This window comes from Cydia amplana, chromosome 13, assembly GCF_948474715.1.
Source record: "Cydia amplana chromosome 13, ilCydAmpl1.1, whole genome shotgun sequence".
Taxonomy (NCBI): Eukaryota; Metazoa; Arthropoda; class Insecta; order Lepidoptera; family Tortricidae; genus Cydia; species Cydia amplana.
Window position 1 is genome coordinate 1,160,077 of NC_086081.1, and position 13,027 is coordinate 1,173,103.

Here is a 13,027-nt window from a genome sequence, read left to right on the forward strand (position 1 = left end):
TCTCGCTTAATTACCCACTTACCCAGGCTCTCAGTTAGCCAGGTACAAATAAAATTCTGTCTCATTTACAGAGGGTCCCATTAATATAGGTGAGAATAGAGGATATATTTCAGTTATAGAGGTGGTTAATAAGGTATTTTGTAAATCTTTAAAAATAAACAAGGTAAAATAATCCTTGTCCCTAAATATTTTTTAAGTCTGTTTAAATATTTCTTTAAATTTATTTTGAATGATTCTCCAAAGAATAGATTTTTTCAATTAAATTTGATACGGACTTCATTGCGTCTTAGAAATTTACTAAATGAAAAATTGTTTATTCGTGTTACTTATCTAGATTTCAGCTTTCGTTTCGATAGTTTTAACTACATAAAGTAACTAAATGAAACTTGAAGTCGTTTAGACACAATTAAGCAAATGCGGAATTTGTGGATAGACTAAGAGTTAGTAAGAATACGGAAATTGATCAATAAAGTCCAAGTTAGAGAAGTCATAGATCGCTATCTCAGATACAGAGGTCAATTTCTATAAAATTCTAAAAAACAATTAGGAAAATGTAATCTTCTAAATATAGTCTCAGTAAAAGAGGTATAATACACTCTCTGTCTCAATTATAGAGGTAAATGTGACTATAAAATCACAACAACTAATCCCAGTTATAGAGGTTCGTTTTATCTCACTAACAGAGGTAATTCAGTGCTAAAGTGTCCCAGCTATAGAGGTTTCTCACTTATCCAGGTCCCACATAACCAGGTTTCACTGTAGTAGGTTAGGGGTCATCCATTAATTACATCACACGTTGACACGGCGGGGGTCAAGAAAATGTGACATGTTGTGACAGGGGGGAGGGGGAGTCACAAACTTTGTGACGTCACTTTAATTTATTTAAATTATTTAATTCCTACAGTTAAATAACAAGTTTTTGGAAAGATAATCATTTTAATCGTTTAATTTTCTTTCCTCTATTAAATACCTAAATAAAATGTAAGCTTACATTTTTTCGACATACCTAATCATAATTTTTGACATAGAAACAATGCAATGTAATATTAAAACTAACTAGCTAATATTATAAAATGGATGTACCTTCTTGGGCTTTTTCTAAAATAAATATCGAAAACCCGATTCTTTCAAATCTGGACATTCTTGGGCTCATTCTACTCAGAATCGACAGCACTCTCCATCCTACCATTACAAAAAGATGTCCCAAAATGTCCATTCCATTATGTCACGTTTTTAGTATGAGAAAAATTGTCACTTGTATGTAACGTGACGTAGTGGAATGTATAATTTTCATACAAAATTTTGGGACAATTTTTTTTATCATCAGCCAGCCTATTATGGATAGCTTTATCCATCTTTATCCACGTGATAAAATAACTGTCACTGTTTAACACCGTGGGAAAGAAAGTGACGGACACCGTTTTATCACGCTGTCACGTAGACAAGAACGACCATCATATCCGTACAGGATTGAATGTGCTAGTGATTCTGAGTTGAAAGAACCCAAATACACCAGGATCTGGGAGAATCGGGTTTTCAATATTTATTTTAGAAAACGCCCTCTTACATTTTTTCCAATTACTAGAAATAAAGGCTTTTTTATTTTATTTTTATTTATAATTTTCTTTCCTATTTCTTTTATAAAAATATTTTGATAAAATATTAATAATAGGCACATAAACCTTCTTCGATTTTTGTTCCTATTATTAAAATTTTATTTAAAAGAATGTGACGTCACACCAGGGGGGAGGGGTTTGCCAAATGTGACCAATACGGCTACCATCAGTTTCGGACTGACATAAACGCCATCGAGAACGTAATTTACTTTCTAATTAGTTTCTATACATCTCGCTCGTACTCGCATATTAGTGCAAGCGAGATATATAGAAAGTAAATTACGTTCTCGATAGCGTATGTCATTTTTGACACTGTCAGTGACTCATGGTACGGGCTCTGCTGTGACAATGGGTGGGGGGGGGGTCAAAAACCTAGAAATTCGTGTAATGTAATTAATGGATGACCCCTTAACAGACAGACGCGGCGGAGGACTTTTTTTATAAAGTGTAAGTTGTGATTAGCATTAAAGTTCGCCTAGCAACAGTAAATATTTTTACAAACGGAAGCCTAATGAAATAACGAACCGGAGCCACCTTTAGAATATATTTAGGGCTACGTGAAGTACGTGATGAACGCTGCTAGACTTTCCGCATGCGAAATTATGGCTTAAGCAATATCTCCGGTGATATACATAAGAAAAATATAAAAATAATAGAAGAAGTGCTGATGGCCTAGCGGTAAGAGCATGCGACTTGCAATCCGGAGGTCGCGGGTTCAAACCCCAGCTCGTACCAATGAGTTTTTCGGAACTTATGTACGAAATATCATTTGATATTTACCAGTCGCTTTTCGGTGAAGGAAAACATCGTGAGGAAACCGGACTAATCCCAATAAGGCCTAGTTTCCCCTCTGGGTTGGAAGGTCAGATGGCAGTCGCTTTCTCTAAATCTAGAGCCTACGTCAATTCTTGGGATTAGTTGCCAAGCGGACCCCAGGCTCCCATGAGCCGTGGCAAAATGCCGGGATAACGCGAGGAAGAAGAGATACATAAGAAAAATATATAGTTGTCTGGAAGAGATCGCTTACAGCGATAAGACTGCCTGTTGCTACCTTTATTAACATTGTAAATCTGTTTTTAATGTTTTCTTTGTGGTGTAATAAAGTATATTTACTTTTACTTCGACCTCCGAGGAAAGGCACCGCGACCTACAGACGTCCCTTTATTTACCAAACGTAAAATACAAAAGCTACGAGTAATTAGCAGCTAATTACTATACTCATAATTAAGGAAATTTGTTTTTTTAGACGACAATTTAAGGTTTCATTACTGTAGTATTTAGCTACCTCATCTTCATCATCTTCCTCGCGTTGTCCCGGCATTTTGCCACGGCTCATGGGAGCCTGGGGTCCGCTTGGCAACGAATCCCAGTAATTGGCGTGGGCACTAGTTTTTACGAAAGCGACTGCCATCTAACCTTCCAACCCCGAGGATAAACTAGGCCCGTATTGGGATTAGTCCGGTTTCCTCACGATGTTTTCCTTCACCGAAAAGCGACTGGTAAATATCAAATGATATTTCGTACATAAGTTCCGAAAAACTCATTGTACGAGCCAGGATTTGAACCCGCGACCTCCGGATTGAAAGTCGGGCGTCATATCCACTCGGCCACCACCGCTTTATATCATATTATATTATATCATATTATACCAAATAAAAGGACTACCTTTTCATGTATAAGAAAAGTAACCTTTAATAGTCTTTAACTTTTGGGTATGTCTACAGAAAAGACGTGAACACAGTGGTGTATTTGTCACAACTGATAGGTATGAAATTAACATACAAAATGTAGGTACAATATGTACATTATAGTCCATATTCAACGTCAAAGTTAATAATTTCCACCTTAAAACAATGGAATAAAGTTCAAAATTGTAAACATACATTTGCCGGCAACTACATACTGCATATGACCTTAAATGCGCCATACCAGTTTACCATCTTTTAGAAAGTGTTGCTTGTCCTTCTCTCGCACAGATAGCATTTCATATTGCATCTCTTTCACCTCATATTATGGACCATCAGTCTTACCGTACATCTTTGCGCACACGCATGCTTCAAAAGTTTTCCGAGATACAGTAGTTTTGTTTATTTAGGTATTTTTAATAGTTATAAATTTATTTTAAAAATGGAAGACAATGAAAATGTGAGTATTGGTTTATGCTTAATATTCAAGTGCTTACGAGTATTTATTTATATGATAAATATCATCATTGACTCCAGTATTCTTGTTTCGGGTATATTCTGTGTACCTATACCTAACCCAGAGACGTAAACTTGTATAAAATAATATGTTAACTTACTTACCTAAAAACGCCACTTGCACTATCTCACTAACCCGAGGTTAACCGGTTTAACCTGGACTCCAGGTCTGGAGTTACGATGGTTACCAGTACAATGTTCACTGTGTTAACGGTTTAACGGGTTAACCCCGGGTTATTGAAATGGTGCAAGTGGCGTTAAGTACTTATTTTGACTAAATCCAGAAATTAATTTACTTCAGTTAAATAATCTGAACTCCTATCCGCGTGCTTATTTAAATTTAGCAATTTTTTTTAAAGAAATTTCGGCTCGTTTCCCGAATAATGCATACCTAACTAACAATATTCATTGACAGACTCTTTATAAACTTCCTGAATAAAAATTCAAATATTCCCGTGACGTGAATGAATTCATTAATATCAAGCACAAATTATTTGTTTATAGGTCAACCAAATAAAGGAAAATCAAGGAGTAAACAGCGAGAACGCCAAAGATAAACGAAACAAAAAAGACACCAAAGACTCGAGCGCAAACATTTTCCTGCTAATTTGTATAATTGGTGTGTCTCTGGGAATCGTATTAGAAATAATAAACATTCAAAATAGATCGTGCAAAGATGAAACAAATGAGACTGTCAGCAGATACTGGGTTTATTCTGCTTACAGCGACGTTGAGAACAGAAACGGTCTTCTCAAACACGTGCATTTAGTTTTAGAGAGAGTTGGTTACGTGAAAAGCAGTAATCAAACTCCGTGGAGTCTCCTTTGGTCCCACGATTACCCATTTAGGGCTCTATACCCTAGTTTACACAAGTTAAAACCACATCAAAAAGTAAACCACTTCCCAGGCACAGGCTTTATAACAAACAAAGTAGATCTAGCCACCACAGACTATAAATACATCCCGAAAGCCTTCAAACTGTCCAAAAACAAAGAAGACTTCATAAAATACGCAGCTGAAAACAAAAACGCGTTATTTGTAGAAAAGCATAATCAACACAGAAAAGTGTATTTAAAAAACGTGAGTGAGATTGACTTGTCGAATGGGGAAAGTTTCGTGCAGGAGTATGTGCAGAAACCGTTCTTGGTGGATGGACATAAGTTCGATATTGGCGTGTATGTGGTGCTGACATCTGTGGATCCTTTGAGAGTGTATTGGTACAAAGGCGATGTTCTGTTTCGGTAAGTGATGATGAAAAAATTAACAATTTTAGTTGCCCTTTGACTCTCGTTAAAAAAATTGAGCATAAATCTCCCGTACTTTGAATCTATTTATATATTAACCTGGACATCTATATTTAATATTAATTAGCATGATAATTCATTATTTTTTACTGTTCTCATAAAAGGAGTGACATTGAATACTACATAAAGGTCGATAAAGTACAAAATTATGAATAGATTTTATTGCTATTGATATAAGATGCATGCATATACTTACCTAGACTTAAGAAATATTGAGTGCCCTTACAGGGTGTCATGTACCTACCATTCTCAAATCGTAACACCTAATGTAACATGAACATGACTGCAATATAATAAAGAATAAAGAATAAATAAAGAATACTTACTGTGTAATGTTCTACACCAGTGGTTCCTAACCTGGGGGTAATTACCCCCGTGGGGGTAAAACTGGTATTTTACGGGGGTAATAAGCTAACCTAATATAACAATACAACAAACACGTACACATTTTATTTTTTATTACCATTGGGAGGAGGGGTAAAATCAGGTTCCCTAGTTAGTCATAGGGGTAACCGAACTGAAAAGGTTAGGAACCACTGTTCTACACATTACTTATTGACTGATTGGGTTAAAAACCTTATGGAAAAATTGCATTTTTTTTTGACAAACTACTGAGACTAACGAATTGTTTTATTTCATGAGTAACTATCGCGGTAACCGAAGACAATATTACTAAGACTAAAACTTTTATCATACATCAGTAGTAGAAGATTTGACCAAGCCCTATACGGCTACAGCTAAAAATTTCGATGCGAAAAACGCAAAAAAAGCACTGGTAGCCTAGTGGTAAGAGCGTGTGACTTTCGATATAAAAGGTCGTGGATTCAACTCAATAAGGCCACTGGGCTGAAAGGTCTGATGCCAGTCGCTTTGTAAAAACCGGTGCCTAATTCCAATTCTTGAGATTCTTTAGTTTTTTAGTTTTGTATGTTAATAGATTAGTTTGATTCTTGGGATTAGTTACAAAGCGGACCCCAAGCTTCCATGCCATGAGCCGTGGCGACAGCCGGGACAAACGAGAGGAAGATGATGAGGAAAGACGCATAACATTAACTACAACTATCTACAAAAGCTTTAGACCCAGTTTAGAACTGATAATATTATTTTCGCAAAGACCTATCGCATCTGTACTGTTACTTATTTCATGCTGTTGTAGCAAGATCTCTCAACGTCAATTAATTAACCTGATGGGGTACTGAATTTAAACAGTATTTCTTACGGTGGAATATTTTTTATGGTCTAGTGATCTAATGAGCGCCTAAAAATAACTGAAATATTTGAGAAAGTTTTTCTGACTCTTAATAATACACGAGAGGTAAACTTAGGTAATATTTATGGTTTTCGCGCGAAGGCCTGTACGTACAGTCACCACACGGGATTGTTTCGCCATTTAGGATCCTAGCTAATTTAGCTTGTTCCATACTTACGCTATGGAATGTCCAATTTAGCTAGGACCCTAAATGGCGTAACAGTCACGGAGCGGTGAACATATCGCCCACTTCACCATCAGATTTATCGGAGCGCCAAATATTTTCTAAAAAATATCTGAATCTTGATTACACAAGCGTTAGTAAAGATCTTCGTTTCAGCTTCTTGGGCAAAACTGCTTTCGTATGTCCTGATGTTCTCCTCTACTCGTACAGGCCGCAACTATCAAGTCTCAACTTGAGAAGTAATTGATTCGATGATTAAATTGTTTTTTGTCGACTCCGTTATTGGTTTTTTTTTTAATGGCGGAGCCAAGTAATAAAGACATTGTTCAGATACTTGTGATCACTTCCATTTCAGGTACTGTCCTGAAAAGTACCACCCCTTCGACGCCTCAGTTTTGGATAAGTACGTGATCGGCGACGATTACCTACCGACATGGAAGGTGCCATCACTAGCTCACAGCTACACGGAGCTCGGGTCCAGCATGAAAGATGCTTTCGACATCTATGCCACGTCGAAGGTAAGCCTATCGTCATCACTATCACCCCTTCGACCCCTTAGTCAACACTAACCAACCTGACCGACGTGGAGGTGCCTTCACTGTGTAAATTTGTTTCTGTAATAACTACAGTTAAATAAGTGACGTCTTTTTTCTGCGTCGCTGTCACTATGTGACTTGCTTTAGTTTTAAGGGAAATTCGCAAAATTTTTCTGTAAATAAAAATAATGTTAGTGGTGGTAATTGCTATTAACTGTTCCAAATTTTAGCTATCTACATCAAACGGTCTCTGAGAAAAACACATTTTACCGATTTGCAAGACCGATGTGATCCCATAAGTGTTCCGTGAACAAAGTTTTGTACTGAACACTAAAAACTATTCTTACATATTTTTTGTCGAATTTGACAAAATGTCATCTGTGCGGAAAGAGAACAGTCGTGGAATGTATGGGGCCCAATACATTCCACGACTCTTCTCTTTCCGAACATGTAGACTAACATTTTTGCTGCTTTAGAACCTCAGGAATGCGTGGTTAAAAATGTTAAAATATGTCGGTTTACTCCAGCCCACAGTGTATTTGGTTTTATATTAAAAGCAATATTCCCTTCTTGAACTCACCTTGACATTTGAATGTTTCCAGGGCAAAGACCCTCTAAGGATGTGGGAAGAGGTGCAGGAGGCTATCGCGGGCGTCTTTCAGTTGAAGGAGAAACATGTTATTGAAGCGGTAAGTACCTATGAATATGAATAAGGGGTTATGCACAAATCACGCGAGGTGTTTTCGGCTACTTTTTGTGTTGCGTTCTCGCGCGCGATTTCAAGTATGGCCTCGCTTGCGAGATTACAACTCATGCTAGACGGTCTTCTCTGATCTGTCAGTGTGAACAGTGGCATTTTTTCAACCAAAAAGCATTGTTCGAATCGGGCCGTAAGTTACGCCCTAAGGCCCGATTTGACTCGAGATTCAAAGTGACAGGTGACAGCTGACATGTCTTTGCCTACTATATCATATATATATTTTTATCAAGCAGATATGCCAGTCATATAGGTACTAGTTTTATTTATATTAAAGGAACAATTGAAAAATTCTACTTCGGTAGCTCAGTTTATTAAGAGGTGATCTAAAAGGTAGCAAGTTCGAGTCTTGCCCGAAGCAGTGAATTTTTCCTTTAATATAAATATACCTACTACATTCTAGCCTCATATACACAATACACATGACAATCGTCGTAATAGCCAAATGGTAAAATAATTATAAATTGAAATTTTCTCGACTCAAATCGGCCCCTTATCATTCTTGTTACTACTCATGGAGCTAGTTGGCGTGTATAGGATCAACACCATTAAGTACTGTACTATTTACGGAAACTTAATGCTAACTAATTATCCAAGTGAATTGAATATAATGCCATTCATCAACTCAACATGTTATAATACTTTCATTGATAATTATTAGTTATTGAACTGATGATATTTAATGAGATCAAACTGTATTGTAACTAGTCTGTGACGTATTATAGATATCAATATTATCAATATTAGGTACCAAGAAGGCAAGTGAATGAAATATGTGGGTTTGGATCACAGATCACTGTACATATGCCTCTAGATAGAGCATTAATTTCTCTCCATCGACATCGCTCTACTCTACGTGACAATCAGAGGCCGAAATATTCGTGACATCCTTGAATTCTCATTAGAACACAACATATTAAAGAAGTTTAAACGTGGAGGTAAACAACAGGCGGCCTTTTCGCTAAAGGGGGGGGGGGTGTCTTCCAGATAGTTTAGTGTTCTAAATCTGTTTTAGTGCTAAAAAGTAGGTATTCCATTCGTTTCTTTACTTATAAAATAGATAGTCATCATTTTTTCCATATTATCTGGTTTTAAATTAATTCTTTTCTTTTAAAGTCAAATCTAAAGCGGAGTCTGAAGTGGTATAGTCTTTGGTTTAGATGGATTAGACACGTAGGTATGTGGGATGGTGAATGAATGTGTCCAATACAATTTATCATTGCCACGGGATTAACATCTCTCTCTGTATTAGTTTCATATTTCATTGGCAAAATATATTTTTGATTTTGTATGTGTTACCTATCACGGAACAATGGTGATCCGGATATTTTGCAGGCTTGCGCGGAGCCGAAGCCAATACGTAGAGGCCCTTTTGTCACGGTTATTGTTCTCTTAATAGATTTAATAGTAAACTTTTAGCTCTTTTTCAACATCTCGTGGGTTTATTAGCCATTGATAGATACCTACTTGATTCCTCTCATCTCCACTCGTTTCCGCCTCAGTGGAAAGGCCACCTTATTTATGTATATCAATATTATCAATTTTGTACTAAAATGGCTGTTTTATGTGTTTTTAAAATCCTCTTTTCCAGTTAAAGAGCTACCCGTCTGGAGACAACTTCTTCGAGCTGATGCGAGTAGACCTGGTAGTTGACGAAGACCTGAAAGTATATTTGTTGGAAGCCAACATGTCTCCCAACTTGAGCTCGGCGCATTACCCGCCCAACCAGCTGCTGTACGAGCAAGTGCTGTACAACTTGTTCGGCGTCACTGGAGTGGCAGATTATATGAGGGAATACAATAGTACTGATGTGAGGTAAGAAGCCAACATGTCGCCCAACTTGAGCGCGCATTACCCGCCCAACCAGCTGCTGTACGAGCAAGTACTGTACAACTGTTCGGCGTCACTGGAGTGGCGGATTATATGAAGGAATACAGTGCCGGCCCGAGCCCTTGAACAGGGTAGAGCGAAATCGGGTTTTGGCGCCCTTCCTTGAAGTTTTTTCAAGCGTATTTGTTAGTTGACGAAGACCTGTTAGTACGTAAACCTTATTACGAAAGGCGTACCATCCTAATACACAACTTACACGTTTACTTAAGCTAAGTACCTATATTAGCGATAACATCTATTGATACATATTGCGTGTGGGCGAATGTGTATTTTATTCCAAGATATCTTCATTGAACTTGAGCAAATACGACTTCCACGAACCGACTTCCAGTAACTTTGTAATGAGATGTATTACAAATAGCAATAGCAGTTACGAGTATAAGTTGTGTGATGTATCAAGGCGATAGTGAACTAAATTAAAGTTAGTTTATTTTCGAAGTATAGGAGGGAGACGACTACAACCTCTTACAGAAATGTTATATTAGAAATAGGGCTTGCAATTCGAATATTCGAATATTCGAATTTGTCGAATATTCGACCTGTTTTGATATTCGAATATTCGGCCGTTCAGGTTTCGAATATTCGAATATTTTTTATTACTATAAAAAAATCTATGTCATCCGCTGTAGTTACAGTTTCTGTGTGTTTTACGGGTATTTACAGTGAATGAGGAACGGTAGGTACCCAAATACGAAGGATATAATATTTTTACTGTATTCCTCTCGATAGACTTCGTGAATACAGTGAAACCTAACTCAATTTAAAAGAAAACGAAATCAAAAAGTATGTTATTTTTACGGTGCGTAAGTTTTAAGTTAAAGGGTCATTCTGTTTATTCAGTACAAGCGTACGTTAAGCGAATTTTTGAAGTCTAAACCTTGCCATTTATCGCAATTCTCAAAATTAATCATACCAAACCTGCCCAACTTGGTAATCTAACCATGCACCTTTAGCTGACGAATAATCCACCCAGTACTCAACTAACTTTTTCCCTTAAATATTCCAATATTATATAATTAGCCGACCATTAGGAATAATAACTTGCCAAAACAAATAAAGTCTTTAAAGATTCAAAATACAATGAAATTAAAGGCCTTTTTACAGGCCTTTGAGTGATTACAAGTTAATTTAAATCGGAAAATAATTACCTACTAAAAAAAATATCTTACATACCTAGGTGTTTGGATGGTTAAAGTTATATTATTTCACGCAACGACGCATTTATAATAAGTTTTATCTAGAAATATTATAGACGTTTAATTTTGGCGTTTTACTTGTTTTTATAAATGTGGGCATCTCATAAATAGTAGGATGATAAAATCTAGTCAATTAAGTGGATTTCTGCCAAATATCCTTAGTTTTAGCAATATGTGAAAAAAGCTTTTGAATAAAACGATAATAAACCGATTTCTCGTTCCTTTTCTTATTTTTTATAATATTCGAATAATTATTCGAATATTCGAATACGTCGTCAGAAAAAGTCGAATATTCGAATATCTGAAAGTTTCGAATATTTGCAAGCCCTAATTAGAAAACGTTAAAGTTATATTATAATCGTAGGATTGCTTATGTTTAACTCTTGCTAGACTTTTTATTTATTTTCGACTTAAGACGAAAGTGGACAGCCACGCGAAATCGCCTTTCATACGAACGTACCCACTTTACTTATTCAATAACGTTTTGACCAACAAACTTAACCAACTAATACTTTTCGTTTTCAGAGAGCAATCGGCAGCCACTAACATGGTATCCACCGACAAGAACCTAGCAGTGTGGGGGAAGGAGTGCGACACCTATTGTAGGGACAACTGCGAAGGTTCGCTTCTCATCTGTAGGCTCTGCAAACCCTGTATCAGCAAGCAGTTGAGGCATAGCTTGCTAAGGGCTCATAGGGAGCAATTACACAAAGGGGACTTTAGGAGATTGTACCCTCCACCGATGGTAAGATTTTCTTTTTACTAATTTGCTTGTCTACCAGAAAGCGCCTGATCATAAAAATATTCGGAAAAAATGCGACACAGCGACGATCAACATCCAGTTGAGGCATTACCTAATTGCTTGCTTAGGGCTCATTGGGAGCACTAAAATAAAAGGGATTTTAGATTATACCCCAAGATAATAGGGCGATCAAGTTCTTGCCGCGAACGCGCCTGATGAAAGAGAATATCAAAATTGTTTTTACAAGCGTTTTCTTTTCGTAATTACCTATTCTACAGGTTCTAAATCGAGAATCATCATAAATCAGAACTGTTGTTGAGGAAAAATGTTGAAATAAATACATATTGACTATAAGTATAATGTACCCATTATACTTATAGTCAGTACAAAGAGATTTGAGATTATTCTATTGTTCGTTGGTTAACACAGTGCTGCCGCACCCGGATGCAGTCAATGTTGCGGCCGCTTTCTCTTATACCTACCGCACGCAATAGCTGATAAAAAAATCCTCATAATAACTTCTATGAAGTTTCTTCTAAAGCTGATCAAAGCTAAGTAACCTATAGTTCCTCCAATCTAGCGTGCGCGTTTACAACTTTCTAAAACTGTAGCGCTACCACGACCTTGTAAAGTTGTCACTGACATATTCGCTAGCGTGTGCGTAATTTACTTTCTATGCATCTCGCTCGTACTGGCATATTAGTGCGTAGTATGTCAGTGTCAGGTCAGTGACAAGCACGTGGTAGCCATACTGATATTTGCACAATACCTAAAGTGTCATTCTATGGAACTTGCTAACTATGTAAACAGACCGCCATATTGAAATTGTCAACAAAAAATATTAATTTACTAGTGACTTTTGTTTACATAGTTAGCAAGTTCCATAGAAGAGAATGATAAGGAATCCCATTTATTAAAATTTCAGCAACCAGGAGCACAAGTGGACTACAAGCATCTGGAAACTCTCAGTGCAGCCAACAAGCTACAGCATCTGTGGTATCAAGGAAAGTGCAACATCGACCGCACTTGGTGTACATAAAAACAATTTGTCACTTAAGCTATTTAATAAACTTGCTCTTACAAATGTTACATATTTCATACCCTGTACAAACTAGAGATAAATCACACTGTTTAAGATAAATCACATTGATTAGGTATGAATTGAATATCAGTTAGGTATTGCATAAGTTTTATAACTTTAAAAATTAAACCGGAAATTGAATTTGAATCTCTTTCACATTACAAATTTTTTTAGCTTGCACAGTTGCCATCAGATATATCGGAGCGGCAAAGGTGCTCAAAAATACCTAAACATACTCTAACGCCTTGACAATAGAGGCGTTTTCAGATAT

General features: G+C 36.7%; 1 protein-coding gene across 1 annotated transcript; it reads left to right on the plus strand.

Moving 5' to 3' along the window:
- The first annotated feature begins 3,743 nt into the window (after window positions 1-3,743).
- LOC134653677 (probable tubulin polyglutamylase ttll-15) lies at window positions 3,744-12,761 on the plus strand. The gene is made up of 7 exons (XM_063509070.1): window positions 3,744-3,761; window positions 4,322-5,058; window positions 6,910-7,072; window positions 7,693-7,779; window positions 9,439-9,662; window positions 11,459-11,678; window positions 12,601-12,761. Exons 1-7 carry the CDS (start codon window positions 3,744-3,746, stop codon window positions 12,712-12,714), a joined length of 1,563 nt encoding a protein of 520 aa, XP_063365140.1. The 3' UTR covers window positions 12,715-12,761.
- Window positions 12,762-13,027: the final 266 nt, after the last annotated feature.

What these genes read in the sequence shown, in the direction of transcription:
- LOC134653677 (XM_063509070.1), top strand. An exon ending in AAAGGCGATGTTCTGTTTCG is followed by an intron (nt 5,059 to 6,909) that starts GTAAGTGATGAT and finishes CTTCCATTTCAG; the next exon opens with GTACTGTCCTGAAAAGTACC. An exon ending in GATTGTACCCTCCACCGATG is followed by an intron (nt 11,679 to 12,600) that starts GTAAGATTTTCT and finishes TTAAAATTTCAG; the next exon opens with CAACCAGGAGCACAAGTGGA.